A 16689-nucleotide genomic window follows, 5' to 3' on the forward strand; every position below is an offset into this window, starting at 1 on the left:
GCCCATGAGGGAACCTGTACCGCTTTAACCTGACTTCTCCTCCTCATCCCAGTGGTAGCGCCAAGAAGAGGATTGTACCATCCTGAGTCCTTTACCTTCTTGCTCAATGTATCTACTTGAGAGCTAAGGGTACACCTCCCTATGCTCCCGGAAGGAAAGGCAACTTTGTTTTGCTAAACTTTGTACCGATCTACAGAATCCATTTCCAAAGTCCAGCGTCTACCGGAAGCTTGCCTTCGCCAGGCTTCTACACCTGAACACCCCCGTTGATCCCGCCTTCTGTGGAACAGCCCGCTGTACGGAATTGGGCGCAAATATGGCGGCTCTCATGGAGAGAAGCCCTAGCGCGGCCATGTTGATCTCCTGATAACGCCATTCATGGCCAAAGTCTCTGCCGATCCGTAACAACACCTTGTTCAAGTGTGAGTAGACTGCAACCTCTCAGCCCTTATGATTGGGTGCAAAACCAACAGTCCTAGAAGGTGCAGTGTCTGGGGTGAGGACAGGAAACGGAAATGGTCCTCAGAGGCCATTTAAGTCTCGGCGCGCGGCACTAAAGCCAGTGCATGAGGGTATATGGCGTGACAGTCTCTCAGGTGGTTTTGAGGTGATGGCTTTGTTGTATTTTGGGAAGGATAAATTGGAAGGTTATGTGTGCCAATTGCTGGTGAATTAAAGAACCCAGTGAATGAGAGTCTGTGGGGGTCAAGGTTAGGAGCCTCTGGGGTAGTCTGCTTTCAGCTCCCTTGAAGCATCATTTTTTAAAATTGTTTTTTCTCTTCTTGGAGATTGAACCCAGGGCGCTTTACCACTGAGCTACGTCCCCAGCCCTTTTTATTTTTATTTTATTTTATTTAAATTTTGAGCTACAGCCTCACCACCTTGTAGATGCTGGCCTTAAAACTTTGATCTTCCTGCCTCAGTCTCCCCCATCTCTGGGATTACAGATGTGCAGCCATATTTGTCCAGATTTCTTTTATATATATATATATATATATATATATATATATATATATATATATATATATATTTTTTTTTTTTTTTTTTAGAGAGAGTGAGAGAGGGGAGAGAGAGAGAGAGAGAGAGAGAATTTTTAATATTTATTTTTTAGTTCTTGGTGGACACAACATCTTTGTTGGTATGTGGTGCTGAGGATCGAACCCGGGCCGCACGCATGCCAGGCGAGCGCGCTACCGCTTGAGCCACATCCCCAGCCCCTGTCCAGATTTCTAAACCATTTTAATTGTATAGGCCCAACTCCTCTAACAAGTTTATTCTTAGATGTTATATGTTTCCTGCTATTATAATTATTAATAGATTTTTCTTCCATTTCCATTTGCTCATTGCTACTATAGGGAAAAAGTATCTGCTGTTATCATTTTATCTCGAATCCAGCCCCTTTTCACTGTACCTTGTGAATCCTAGTAACCCTTTAGCAGTCTGGTAAGTTTTGTATGTATAAAATCAAATCACTGGCAAATAAAGCTACATTTTCATTTCTTCTCAATATTTACTCTATTTCATCTAGAGCTCACAAAACAATTTTTGAGACATAGCAGGAGTCTATCTTTGTGTGTGTGTGTGTGTGTGTGTGTGTGTATGTGTGTCTGTCCTAGGGATTGAATTCCATGGTGCTTTACCACTGAGCTACATCCCCAGCCTCTTTTATTTTTTATTTTGAGACAAGTTCTAAGTTGCTGAGGCTGGCCTCCTGCTTGTGATCCTCTTGCCTCAGTCTCCTCAGTTGCTGGGATTACCTCTTTTTCTTTTTTGTTTTTGTGATGCAGGAGTGGAACCCAGGGTCTCACATATGCTAAGCATGCATTCTACACCTTCAGCCCTCTTTACTAACTTCAATGGCAATAGTTCCATTTACTTTTTGGTATAATATTTCAGGGCTATGTTTCAATTTCATAAGTAATTTTTGTGATATTTAACTTATTTTCTTCTTCCCTAATTTTAGTCTGAGCTTTTATTAGTAATGGTTGTTGAACTGTGTTAGATGCCTTTGGGGTATAAATTAGTAGCAGCATGTCACCCCTAATTTGCTGATGTAATAAATAACAGTATTAATGTTTACCATCTTCTGGAAAGGAGAGACTCAAACTCTTCTGTAGAAGAATTTTTAAGAGAGTTTTTAAAACATTTTTTCCAGTTGGTGTGGTGATGCACACCTGGAATCCTAGTAATATGGGGGGCTGAGGCAGAAGGATTTCAAATTTGAGGCCAACCCCAGCAATTTAGCAAGACCTTGTCTCAAAATAAAATAAAAAGTCTGGGGATGCACCTGTAATCCCAGCCTTTTGGGAGGCTGAAGCAGAGGGATCAGGAGTTCAAAGCCAGGCTCAGCAGTGGCAAGTCGCTAAGCAACTCAGTGAGACCCTGTCTCTGAATAAAATGCAAAAAAGGGCTGGGAATGTGAGTCAATTGGTCGAATTCCCCTTGAGTTCAACCCACGGTACAAAACAAAACAAAAAAAAAAAAATAGAGGGAGAAAGATTTTAAATGTTAAAATGGAAAAATAATAAAAAGTGGCAGAAGAGACTACCCATTCATTTTCATTGAGATTGCTAAGTCTCCTGTCTTCAGTCACCTACCAGGTCCCCAGGAACAAGTCCCTTCTCTACCTACCCTTTGGAGCTTCACCATTCTCTGCCCCACTTCTACCCTCCCTTCAAACCCAGATCTGGAATTGAAGAGTAGGCTGGCTTGTAGAGTGTGAAGCACCCTGTGGAGCCACTCAAGGATAAGGGACTCCAAGTCCATTAATTTGATCCCAGATTTCATTATCATTTTCATAATCCATGCTGAATAATACTCAGAATAGAGGTTGTTGAATTTTGTGGGATGAATGTGGAACAACACTGATGACATGGATACTGTCCCTTTTAGGATTTCTTGATGTCTCTGTGGAGCTATTGAGCCTTGTACCTTACTGGAGGCTGCAGAATTGTCTGCATATGGACATCTCCCCAGCTTTGGAAGGGGGACTGAGGTCCAGGATGAACATGCCAGCTAATGGGAAATCACCGCAGAGGTTCCCTGCACAGATTCCAGGAGAACCTGGAAGACCATTTGAGGTAAGGAGGAGGAGCCTACTTTTGTTTTCTTTTTTAATATTTATTTTTTAGTTTTCGGCGGACACAACATCTTTGTTTGTATGTGGTGCTGAGGATCGAACCCGGGCCGCACGCATGCCAGGCAAGCGCGCTACCGCTTGAGCCACATCCCCAGCCCCTACTTTTTTCTATTTGCTATTTTCTTTCATTATTTCTCTAGTTCGTTTTTATTTTGAAATAATTATAGATTCAAATGCAATGTACTGTTTACCTAGTTTCCCCTAATGGTAACATCTTATTAAACTTTGGTACAAGATCGTTACCAGGATATTGTCATCCATCCCACAAGGATATCTCATGTTACTCTTTAATAGCCGTGACCACTCCCCTCCCATCCCCACTCCCTCCTTAACCTCCGGCACCTCCGGCAACTACTAAACTGTCTCCTAATACAATAAATAATTGTGCCATTTCAAGAATGTTATAAAAGGCTGGGTACAATGGTGCATGCCTGTAATCCCAGGGGCTTGGGAGGCTGAGGCAGGAGGATCACTAGCAAAGCCAGCCTCAGCAAAAGCGAGGTGTTAAGCAACTCTGAGACCCTATCTCTAAATAAAATACAAAATAGGGCTGGGGATGTGGCTCAGTGGTCAAGTGGCCCTGAGTTCAATCCCTGGTACCAAAAAAAAAGGTTAATGACCTATATCCAGCATTCCAGTTTCTTTTTTTTTAATTTTTTTTAGTTATGTGTGGACACAATATCATTATTTTGTTTATTTATTTTCATGTGTTGCTGACGATTGAACCCAGTGCCTCACATGTGTGAGGCAAGCGTTCTGCCACTGAGCCACAAACCCAGCCCAGCACTCCAGTTTCACATAAGCAGTTTCACCTGTGCTTCAGCTTTTCCTCCTTCTGCCCAAATCTCTTCTGGCAATTACAGATGATGATGATAATGATGGTGGTGGTGGTGGTGGTGATGATGATGATGATGATGATGATGATGATGATTTGGTACAGGGGCTACATCCCCAGCCGTTTTTACTTTTTAAATTTTGAGACAGGGAATTTACTATGTTGTTTAGGGTCTCACTAAGCTCAGTAAGTTTCTGAGGCTGCCCTTGAACTCATAATCCTCTTCACTTAGCCTCTCAAATCACTGGGATTATAGGTGTGCACCATCACACTGGGTCAGATTATTTGTTTGTCTATAGTTTTTTTTTTTTTTTTTTGTGTGTGTGTGTGTGTGTGTACCGGGGATTGAACTCAGGGGCACTCGACCACTGAGCCCCATCCCCAGCCCTATTTTGTATGTTATTTAGAGACAGGGTCTCACTGAGCTGCTTAGCGCCTCACTGTTGCTGAGGCTGACTTTGAATTCTTGATCCTTCTACCTCAGCCTCCTGAGCCACTGGGATTACAGGCATGCACCACCGTACCTGGTTGTCTGTAGTTTTTACCTTTTCTAAAATGTCAATGTAGTTGGAACTATATACTATTTAGCTTTCTCAGACTGGGTTCTTTTTTGTTGTTGTTGTTGTTGTTTATTGATTTTTTAAAAAATAAATGACAGTGGAATGCATTACAATTCTTATTACACATATACAGCACAATTTTTCATATCCCTGGTGTATATAAGGTATGTTGACACCAATTTGTGTCTTCATACATGTACTTTGGATAATGATGTCTATCACATTCCACCATCCTTGCTAATCCCCTGCTCCCTCCCTTTCCTTTCTGCCCCTAAGACTGGGTTCTTTCACTTAGTAATTTATATTTAAGGTTCCTTCATATGTTTTTGTGATCTGATAGTTCATTTCTTCTTACCACTGAATAATACTCCATGGTATATATGTACCACAGTTTGTTTATCCATTCCCATATTGAAGAGCTTCTTGGTTGTTTCTAGGTTTTGGAGATTTATGAATAAAACTTCTCTGATAATTCATGTGCATGTTTTTGTGTGGACCTAAGTTTTCAACTTAACTGGTTACATAAGTAGGAGCATAATTGCTGAGTTATATGGTAAGATTGTATTTATTTATTTGTTTGTTTGTTTATTTATTTTGGTGCTGGGGATTGAACCCAGGGCTTTGTGCGTGCTATACAAGCACTCTACCAACTGACCTATATCCTCAGCCCTATGGTAAGATTTTGTTTACTTTTGTAAGAGTATTGCCAAACTGTCTTCCAGGGGTTTGCAGCATTTTCAATCCCTTCCAACCACCAATGAGAGTTCCTGTTCCTGAATATCCTCATGAGCATTTGGTATAGTTGGTATTCTGGATTTTAACTGCCCTAATACGTGTGTAGTTGTACCTTACTTTTAAAAATGTTTTTCAGTATTGGGGATGGAACCCAGGGCCTCATATATGCTGGAAACTGCTCTACCGCTGAGCTACCTCTCTAGCTCTCTTTAAATTTTATTTCAAGTTTTGGAGACTGGCCTTGAATTTATGATCCTCTTGCCTCATCCTTCCAAACGGCTGGTATTGTAAGCATATGCCACCATACCCAACTATATCTTATTGTTTTAATTTGAAATTTTCTAATGGTATAGTATATAATATTGAGCACATTTTTACATGCTTATTTGCTATCTGAATGTCTTCTTTGGTGAGATATCTGTTCAGATCTTTTGCTTATTTGTGTGTGTGTGTGTGTGTGTGTGTGTGTGTGTGCGCTGTTTGTAGTACCAGGGCCTTGTGCATGCCAGGTTTGCTCATTTCTTAATTATTATTATTTTCTTGGTACTGGGGATTGAACTCAGGGATGCTTAACCACTGAGCCACATCCTCAGCCCTTTCTTATATTTTATTTAGAGACAAGATCTTGCTAAGCTGCTAAGGCTGTCTTTGAACTCAAAATCCTCCTGCCTCAGCCTTCCAAGCCACTGGGATTATAGGCATGTTCTACTGCACCCAGACTTAATTGTTTTTTACCCCCTCAAATTTATTCAATTAAAGGACAAGACACAGTTTGTTTGCCTTCTTATTGTTGAGGTTTTTTAAAATATTATTTTAGTTTTTGTTGACCTTTATTTAATTAATTTATTTGTATGTTGTGCTGAGAATTGAACCTAGTACCTCACACATTCTAGGCAAGTGCTAAGAGTTCTTAATTTTTAAATTTTTAGGCAGTGCTAGAGATTAAACCCAGGGCCTTGTGCATGCTAGGCAAGCACTCTACCAATGAGCCACATGCCAAGCCCTTAAGAGATTTTTTAAAATATATTTTGGGTATAAGACTTTTGTCGGATAAATGTTTTACAAACATTTCTCATAGTCTGTGCCTTATTGCTTCATTTTATTAATACTGTCTTTCACAAAGCAGAAGCTTTCTTTTTATTTATTTTTTTATTGATACAGGGATTGAACCCAGGGTGCTTTACCACTGAGCCACATTTCCAACCCTTTTTATTTTTATTTTGAGACAGGATCTTGCTATGTTGCTGAGGCTGGCCTTGAATTTGTGATCCTTCTGCCTCAGCTTTCCAAGTCACTGGGATATGGGCATGTGCTATCACACCTGGCATGAAGTTTTCAATTTTAATAAAGTCTCATTTATCAAATTCTCCTTTTGTGGATCATAGTTTTGGTGTTGTATTTTAAAAAGTCATTGCCAAGCTCAAGATCACATGATTTTCTCCTATGTTACCTTCTAGAAGTTTTACACACACAGGTCTATGATCCGTTTTTAGGTTTTTTTTTTGTGTGTGTGTGTGGTGGTGCTGGGGATTGAACCCAGGGCCTTGTGCATATGAGGCAAGCATTCTACCAACTGAGCTATATCTCCAGCCCTAAAAATCCATTTTTGAGTTAATCATTATGAAATGTATAATGTCTGTGCTAGATTCTTTTTTAATTTTTGCATATCACGTTGTTCCAGCATAATTTGTTGAAAAGACTATTATTTCTCAGCTAAGCATGTAGCTCAGTGGTACAGCATTTGCCTAGTATGGGCAAGGCCCTGGGTTTGGTCATCCCAAGCATGGCAAAACAAACAAAAACTCATTATTTCTTCATTTCTTTTCTGTTTTCTTTTTCTTTTTTGGCACTGGGGATTGAACCCAGGGATACTTTGCCACTGAGCTACATCTTCAGATCTTTATTATAATATTTTTTTATTTTGAAACACAGTCTCACTAAATTTCTTAGGGCCTCACTGAGTTGCTGAAGCTTGCCTCGAGCTTGTGATCCTCCTACCTCACTCTCCTGAGTCATTGGAATTACAGGTATGCACCACTGTGCCTGGCTTGCTCTTGCTTTTTTGTCAAAGATCAGTTGGGTATATTTGTGTGGGCCTATTTTGGGGCTCTTTACCATGTTACATTGATCTATTCATCTATTCTTTCACCAATAATGTTACCAGAGTTTTAGGAAGAAGGCCCTGGCTCTAGGGGTCCCAACAGACTAGGCTCAGTCACATATCTCAAGATACCAATTGAAAAGACAAGCAATAGTGAAGGCAGGAAAGCAGCTTTTTAAAAATGGTATTGGATATTGATCCCAGAGTCTCACACATGCTAGGCAAGTGTTCTATCACTGAGCTACATCCCCAGCCCTTTTAAATTTTTTAAACATTTTTAGATATAGAGGGACATAATACTTTTATTTAATTAATTTATTTTTTATGTGGTGCTGAGGATTGACCCAGTGCCTCATACATATGAGGCAAGTGCTCCACCACTGACTGAGCTAAAACCCCAGATTCCCTTTTTAAATTTTGAGATCAGGTCTCACTAAGTTGCACAGCTGGCCTGGAGCTTGCAATCCTTTTGCCTCAGCCTTGGAGTACCTGGGGTTACAAGAATGCATCATGCTTTCCTAGGAAAGGAGTTTTTTAAATTAATTTTTTTTGCAGTAGTGGGGATTGAACACAGGGGTATTTTACCATTAAGCTACATCCCTAGCCGTGTGTGTGTGTGTGTGTGTGTGTGTGTGTGTGTGTGTGTGTGTGTTGCTGGAGATCGAACCCAGGGCTTCATGGGCAAGCACTCCACCACTGAGCAACATCCCTAGCCCCAGGACTTTTTATTTTTATTTTAGAACAGGGTCTTGGTAATTTATTTGCCCAGGCTGACCTCAAACTTGCAATCCTTCTGCCTCAGCCTCCTGAATAGTTGAATTCATGCCCAGCAGGAAAGGAGTTTTAATCAGCGTGGTCTCATTGAGAAGAACAGAAAAAAACAAAGATCTGTCTATGAGGGATTGAGAAGAACTTTGAGGTTTTTCTAGAAAGAGAAATGAAGGGAAGGGTTAGGATTTGCCTAGCTAGGGGCAAAGCTAGATAATCTGTTCAGGTCGTGGTCTGGTTGATTATTATCTCAAGATGATCAGGCAGGGTCTTGATGAAGATAAGAAAGTTGCTGTTGCCTGGATTATAGTTACTATTCTTGTAATAAGATATTTATCCATTGGACTTGTTTTTCCTGGTGTCCAAGAAGAAAATGACTGAGGAGAACTCAGAAGGGAAAAAAACATGGCAGAGAGGCAAGATGGAGTCAGGGAGACAATTTGGAGTTAGTTAGGACAGTGACTAGAGGCCCTTTTTCAATACTGATGTCTTTATTATTTGAGCTTTATAGGAATTTTTTAATACTATGTCATTTATTCTTTTACTTTTCTGATACTGTGGAAGTGAAGCCATGGGTGCTTTACTACTGAGTTCCCAGTCCTTTTATCTCACTAAGTTGCTGAGTTCCTTGCTAAATTGCTGAGGTTGGCTTTGAACTTTCAATCCTCTTGCCTCAGCATCCCAAGTCAATGGGATTACAGGCATGCACCACCACACTGGCTGTAGTAAGTTTTAACGCTGGCTAGCATCTGTACTGTGAGTTATAGATATATGTGGTTTGGGAAGAAAAAGGCTGAAAAAGCAGGGATGAGGAATCTTTGATTCTTGGTTGGTATCATGGTATTATTCAGACTCTTGTTAAAAGCAGCAAGGAAGACTTTATTCAGGACTTTTGGAATAGAAAAAAAATAAATCAAACTCAACTCTGTATGCAGTAGAGACAAAGGGGGTTCATGGCCAATGGTCAGTGTGGTGAAGGAATAGATACAAAACTCTTTTTTGAAAAATTTTTAAGTTGCAGATGGACACAATACCTTTGTTTTATTTATTTATTTTTATGTGTGCTGAGAATCAAACCCAGTGCTTCACACATGCTAGGCAAGTTCTCTATTACTGAGCCACAACCCCAGTCCCAGAAAATTCTTGAGAAGAACTGGGTTAGGTATCAAAGATGGAGGAAGAGGAATTTGGTTAGATTATCAATGATAGGAGAAGAAAAACTTGATTGGGTGGGCAATCGTTTTTAAATTGGTTTGTCAATATTCTTGGTAAAACTTGGTTTGTGAGTCCAGGGATGAGGCCTAGTCCAGAAGAGGGCTGTGAGGATCCTGACTAAAGTTTGGTTAAAGAGTTTGTCCTTGACAGTGGTCATGTAATCACCCATGATATTATTATTCTGCCCTAATCTTATATTGCATAGGTGACCTGGCTGAATTTTTACCCTTCTCTAATTTTGTCTTTGAGGGTACCTGAAGGCCAGAATTTCCTCTTTAGGTGGGTTAACTGAAAGTAATTAGATCTAAGACATGGGAGCCTCATTCACTCAGGTACCAAAATCCATTGGTGAAGTCCTAACTTGGGCTACAATTGGATTGAGAGAATATAGAAATACAAGGGTTGATAGGATTAAGGTGGACTTTATGATGAAAATTGACATGCTTAAATGGGATTTACCTGAATGTTCTATGGATATGGATATTATGTCTGATTGGGGAACACTTGACCTACCTGGCATCCTAAAACCAAAACCTGTTTCAGCAATCCTAATGGAACTACACATAGTAATGTAAAGGTTAATGGGATCAAGGTAAATGTGTGGAGAAGAATTGGTCTATTTGAACAGGCTTTATGACAAGTAGTGGCATCTCTTTTACATAAATGTTTTATGGAGATGGACATCATATCTGATTATGGAATGTTTCCCTTCCTTGGTATTGTTAATTCATCCTTTAAGCAGTATTACTTGAAGATAATTACTTGGAGATACTAAATGGGAACCAGTAAAATTGTTCAAGCCCACAATGTATAGAATAGAACCAGGGTACTGGTATCAACAAATTCTCTGCACAATAGCCCTGTGTAGAATATGGTCTGGTGCTTATGATAAAAGCCCATGAGTGCCTCCCAGTGGTAACTACTAGGATTTGGGGCTAGAGAATTTCCATTTGAGGGATAGTTACTAATTTGCTATTAGATAGATATTAACTGAAACTGTCCCTATGACTGAAGGACATTAAGTAATTTTGAGACCTAAAATATCCGTGATGTCTTGACTGATGGAGAAACACACTAATTCCAGAGGAATTTCATAATAAATGGAAATGGTTTGTATAGGCATATGCTGCCAGGGGAATGGAGTTAGCATATTTATGAGCATCAGTAAACTCTTTTTTTCTTGGAGTTGATATATGATGAAGTGGCAGATTCTGTTGTCACGTGGACAGTGTCCTAGTTTTCAGCTGACCAACAAAGAGCTGCTTGGTTTGTGGGTCGTAGTTCCAAGGTAAATGGACAGTATCCTGACTTGGAACAGTACCACTGTGACTGAATAAAGTAAATGCAAATCACCTGAGTTGGGTGAAGTGCTTTATTACTTGCTAGCAATGATGAAAGAATTGAACAAAATTGAGAGCCCCTGTGTTTGAGTTTTTACTGACTTATGGGCAGTGGCCAGGGAGCTGGCCATATAGTCAGGCAGAAGGGCAATGAAATACTGGGCATTAATGTCCCTATGGAAATCACTGTAGGAATTTGAGGGAGGCATGAAAGTGAGATACATTGATGCCTATCAGAAGATCCCCCTTCAGCATTAGAAGGTGAATAGAATCAACAAACAGATATCCTTATATGTCTGCTTGTAGTAGCCACCTGGGTCCATGAAATGAGTGGATATGGGAGTATTGCAGCAATTCAGAGATGGAAGATAATCTACCTAGAGGAGTTGGTCCTGTGTGTGCCACACATGTATGGAATCATGCATGGAAAATATTTGGAAAAAATCACATCTATACTAAACATGTATAGACTTTTTTCTTGTCATTATTCACCAAACAATACAGCATGACAACTATTTACATGGCACTTACATTGTATTAGGAATTATAAGTAACCTAGAGATGATTTCAAGAGGCATTGTATATAGCTCAGCTAGCATGTGCAAGGCCCTGACCTTGATCCTCAGCACTGCAAAAAACAAAAACACAATGGAGGCATATGAAGGATTTTTGCAAATGCTATACCATTTTGTAGAGGGATTGAGTTTATGTGGATTTTGGTATTTGCAGGGGTACTATAACCAATCCTCTAGGAATACCAAGGGACAGTTATAATTCTTTGTGTATCCCCAAAGAAAAAAACACCAATAAAAACTGTTCTGTTTGCCAACAAAAGAGACAGAGACAGTAGATATCTATGTGGCAGATTCCCCAGGGGGACGATCCTGAACATAGTTAGTTGTGAAGTCAGACTATTGCTGGTAGCCCCAAGGGCCACAAATGGGTGCAGACAAGAATAGACACTGCCTCTTGATTGGTCTTTGCTTACTCTGTGGTATATTTAATGCTCTCAGTGCTATAAAAGATGCACAACAGAAGATATTGCACCAGTTTGGGCCCCCGAGTCACATTTCTTCTGACCTAGGAATGCATGTATTCCTGTTAAGTGAACTGCAGCAGGCAATTGAAGCTCTGGATCTTTACAACAGGAGTGAGAGGGGGGAGATACAAACATGAAGGACCTATTTTACACTTTTTCTCAAATGTTTGCTCATCTTCAATGTAAGAGGGGGAAAGGAAGTATCCCCATCAAATAGATTCTGTTTTTTTTTTTTTTTTTTTTTTTTTTTTTTTTTTTGTGATGGATGCAGGAAAGAAGATGGTGGTATGATGACTATGCTTTTCTCTTTCTTCCCCATATCACCTTGACTCTTTCTTCTTACCTGATGCAATGGTAGCAGGACTGGGGCTACAACTAGGAGTGCCACAAGCAGGGATGAATCCTAAGCAAGGAACTGTAACTATTTTTTCTAAATATTTATTTTTTATTTGTAGTTGGACACAAAACCTTTATTTTATTTATTTAGTTTTATGTGATGCTGAGGATTGAACCCAGTGCCTCATGTGTGTCAGGCAAGTGCTCTACTGCTGAGCTACAGTGCCTTTGATGGTGTTTTGATGAATAGATTTTGTTTTAATAGTTTGTATTTGAAACTATTTTAAGCTTTGTAGAAGTTGCAAGTACAGTAAAAATGCCTTTTTTTCCCCCTGAACCAGTGGGTGTAGGGGTGGGTGTCCCTAGTCCTAGCTGCTGCTTGGGAGGCTGAGGCAGGAGGATCCATTGAACCCAGGAATTTTAGACCAGCATGGGCAACATAGTGAAACCCGACTCAAAAAAACAGACAAGGGACTGGAGATGTAGCTCAGTGCTAAGGCTAAACATACTTAAGTTCCTGGGTTTGATTCAGTACTGCAAACAATTTTTCTTTCTGAATATTTGAAAGTAAGTTGGCAGCCTGCTGCCCCATCATTTCTGAATGCTTCAGTGTTTTCTACGTGCAAAGACCTTCTACATAACCCCAGGGCACCAGCAAAATCAAGAAACCCACACTACTACCAGCCAGACCCCACTCAGGTTCCACCTGTGGTCTCACTAGAGTCCAATGTAGCTAAGGATCCCGGTCAGGATTCCATTTAGCCTTCAGCAGGCATCACGTTAGTGTTCCTCAATAGCTAGAGTTCCTCTGTCATTCTTGGTCTTTTGTAACTTTTGGGGGGTTACAGGGCAGTTATTTTATAGAATATCCCTTAATTTGGACATGCCTGGTGCTTCTTCAGGATTAGGTTCTGGGTATTTATATTTGTCAGAGATGTCACAGAAGCCATGCTGTGTCCTCAGTGCATCTGGTCAGGTGGCCTCTGATCTCAGTTTGTCCCACTAGCAATGATGTTCACTGTGGTCACCTGATGAAAGTAGGTCTGCTAGGCTTCTCCACCATTAAGTTGCTCTTTTTCCCCTTGTAATTCACAAGTAGTTTGTGGAGAGGCTTTGAGGTCAGGTAAATATCCTCTTCCTCATTAAATTTTCAATTTGCTCTTTTGTTTATATTAGTATGGACTCATGGTCCCTTCCTTTCTTCTATGGATTAAAATCTTTTGTTATTATTCTGATTTTTCCCATATTGGGGATTGAACTCAATGGCAGTCTACCATGGAGCTGCACCCTAGCCCTTTTTAATTAATTAATTAATTAATTATTATTTTGAGACAGAATCTCACTATGTTGCTGAGGCTGGCTTCAACATGTGATCCTCCTGCCTCAGCCTCCGAAGTCACTGGGATTACAGGCATGCACTACCACACCTGGCTGGTTGCTTTTTCACTGTTAAGATTCATTCATTCATTCATTTTGGGGGATTTAACAGAGGGGTGCTTTGCCACTGAGCTACATTCCAGTCCTTTTTATTTTTTATTTTGATAGGATCTTTCTTAAGTTGCTTAGAGTCACACTAAGTTACAGATTCTGGCCATGAATTTGTGATTCTCCTGCCTCAGCCTCACAAATTGCTAAGATTACAGACATGTGCCACCACACCTGGCATCTGTTAAGTGTGTTTTTATTTTATAAAAGTTTTAAAAATTGAAGCCAGACCAGGTGGTGCATGCCTGTAATCCCAATGACTTTGGAAGCTGAGGCAGGAGGATGGCAAGTTCAAAGCCAGCTTTGATAACTTAGACCCTGCCTCAAAATGCAAATAAAAAAATGGCTGGGGGTTGTAAAGCACACCTGGGGTTCAATCCCCAATATTAGAAAATATTTTAAATTAATAAATAATAATTGTACATTTTATTGGACACCAGGTGATAGTTCAATAAATCAATACAATGTGCAATGAGCAGATGAAGGTAATAGGCATATCCATCACCTCAAACATTTATCATTTCTTTTCAGTGAGGTTTTTTTTTTGTGGTACTGGGGATTGAACCCATGGCTTATGTGCATGTGAGGCAAGCACTCTACCAACTGAGTATTTCTCCGGCCCAGACATTTATCATTTCTTTGTGTTGCAACCATCTAAAATCTTCTCTATTGGCTACTTTAAAATATATAATTAATTGCTGTCAACCATCATTATTCTACTGTGTTATTGAACATGGAAAGTTATTCCTCTTTCCAGGTGTGGTGGTACACTTCTGTAATCTCAGTGACTCGGGAGGTTGAAGCAGAAGGATTGCAAGTTTAAGACCATCCTTGGCAGCTCAGTGAGACCCTGTCTCAAAATAAAAAATAAATAGGGGAGCTGGATACAACTGGGTACAGATGTACATCTGTAATCCCAGTGACTTGGGAGGCTGAGGCAGGAGGATCACAAGGTTGAAGTCAGCCTCAGCAACTTACTGAGGCCCTAAGCAGCTTAGCTAGACTATGTTTCAGAATTAAAAAAAAAAAAAATTGAAAAAAGGGCTGCGATGTAGATCAGTGGTTAGGTGCCCCTGGGTTCAATCCCTGGTACAAATAAATAAATGGATAAAATAAAATAAAATAATAAAAAGCAGGGGTTGTACCTCAGTGGTGGAGCACCTCTGGCTCCCTGAGTTTAATCCCCAGTACCACAAAAAAGTTATTCCTCTATTCGTCTTATCCAAATGTACCCCTATATTCATTAACCATCCTGTCTCCACCTATCCCCCACCTTCCCAGGCTCTGGTCACCACTATTTTACTCTTTCCTATGAGATAAAAAAATTTTTTTGGCACTAGGGATTGAACCCAGGGGCATTTAACCACTGAGCTACATCCCCAGTCTTTTAAAATTTTGAGGCAGGGTCTTGCTAAGGTGCTTACAGCCTTGTTAAGTTGCTGAGCCTGGCTTTGAATTTTCAGTCCTCCTGCCTCAGCCTCCTGAGTTGCTGTGGGATTATAGGTGTGTGCCACAATGCCTGGCTAGGTCAACTATTTTTTAGCTTCCCCAGATATGTGAGAACATGGGGTATTTGTCTTTCTGGGCCTGCCTTATTTCACTTAACATAATTAATGTCTTCTAGTTCCACCCATATTTCTTTTCTTTGTTTTTATCTTTTTACTTTTGGTACCAGGGATTAAAGCCAGGAGTGCTTAACCATTGAGCCATATCCCCAGCCCTTTTTATTTTTTATTTTGAGACAGAGTCTTGCTGAGTCACTTAGGGCCTCACTAAATTGATGCTGGCTTTGAACTTGTGATCCTCCTGCCTCAACCTCATGAGCCAGTGGGATTATAGGTGTGCACCACCGCACCTGGCTCCAGGTTTTATTTCTGAAAAAAAAAAAAAAGATTTTGGTAGCTTTTTTCTTGTTTTGATGGTACTGGAGATTGAAACTGGGTCATTCTACTGTGGAGCAACACTATATATATATGATTTTTTTTGAGACAGCTTAGTTGCTGAGGCTGCCCTTCAATTTTTGATCTTCTTATCTCCTGAGTCAGGATTATAAGTGTGGGCCACTGCACCTGGATTTTGGTAGGTATTGAATCCAGGGCCTCAAAAGTGCTAGGCAAGTGCTCTGCCACTGAGCTACGTCCCTAAGTCTTCTTATTTTATTTTTATTCTTTTCGTCTTTCTTTATTGGTGCATTATAATAATACATAATAATGGAATTCATTGTACTGCTTAGCTGATTCCTCTGATCAGAGTGTCACAAAGATGAAAGGATATTGGCCAGACTGTGATCTTTTTCCAGAGCCAGGACTATTCTTCCAAGTTCTTTCAGGTTGTTGGCAGAATTGGGTTCCTTGGCGTTGTAATACTGAGGCCATCAACTCCTAGAGGCTGCACTTCTGCATTGAAGTTCACAACTTACTTGTTTGCTTCTTCTTGATAAAATACATAATAAAATATACTGTATAGGTAGTTCAGTGCTTTTAAACACATTCACAATGTTGTGTAACCATTACTACCATCCATCCTCAGAACTCTCTTCATCTTGTAAGAGCGTCACCATGTATCTTCTTTGGAGAAAAATTGATCAAGTACTTTGCACATTTTTGAATTGGTTTGTTTTATTTATATCTTTATTTTTATTTATTTATTTTTATGTGGTGCTAAGGATCAAACCCAGTGCCTCATGCTTGTGAGGCAAGCGCTCTACCACTGAGCTACAACCCCAACCCGGGTTGTTTGTCTTTTGTTCTCAGTTTTGGGGAGGAGTACTGAGAATGAACTCAGAGGCTCTTTACCATTGAGCTACATCCCCAAACCTTAAAAAAATTTTTTAAACAGTAACACAGATTTAATTAGGGCAAGCCTGTGGAGGTGGTTCTAGTGAAGACTCTTTTTACTTATTTTTCTATTATTTAATTTTTCATATGGGTCTTATTGTGTTGCCAAGGCTGGCCTCAAATTTATAATCCTTCTGTCTTAGCCTCTTGAGTAGCTAGGATTACAGGCATGCCCCACCTTGCCCAGCCCCACTCAATTTTCATTTGATAATTTATTTACTTATTGCTTTTGTTTTTCTATGGATTTTAGGAAGGCTTTAAGTTTAAATAGATTAATGTTAGGATTAAAGGAATAAAGA

General features: G+C 40.0%; 1 protein-coding gene across 5 annotated transcripts in view; it reads left to right on the forward strand.

Annotated features, from left to right (window-relative positions):
- The first annotated feature begins 291 nt into the window (after positions 1-291).
- ZNF157 (zinc finger protein 157) overlaps positions 292-16689 on the forward strand; it is a 41667-nt gene continuing 25269 nt past the window's right edge. For 2 of the 5 annotated variants that reach the window (XM_081277230.1, XM_081277231.1), the window contains exons 1-3: positions 292-422; positions 2893-3080; positions 7220-7296. Coding sequence is in view for 3 of the 5 variants with exons in the window: in XM_081277227.1 (XP_081133353.1) it covers positions 2961-3080 (120 nt within the window). In the remaining 2 variants the exon portion in view is untranslated. Of the gene's footprint in view, positions 423-510; positions 608-1355; positions 1444-2892; positions 3081-7219; positions 7297-16689 lie in introns of those variants that run through there. The other 3 variants (XM_081277229.1, XM_081277227.1, XM_081277228.1) reach the window with 3 other exon arrangements.

This window comes from Spermophilus citellus (assembly GCF_964194105.1).
Source record: "Spermophilus citellus genome assembly, chromosome: X".
Classification (NCBI taxonomy): Eukaryota; Metazoa; Chordata; class Mammalia; order Rodentia; family Sciuridae; genus Spermophilus; species Spermophilus citellus.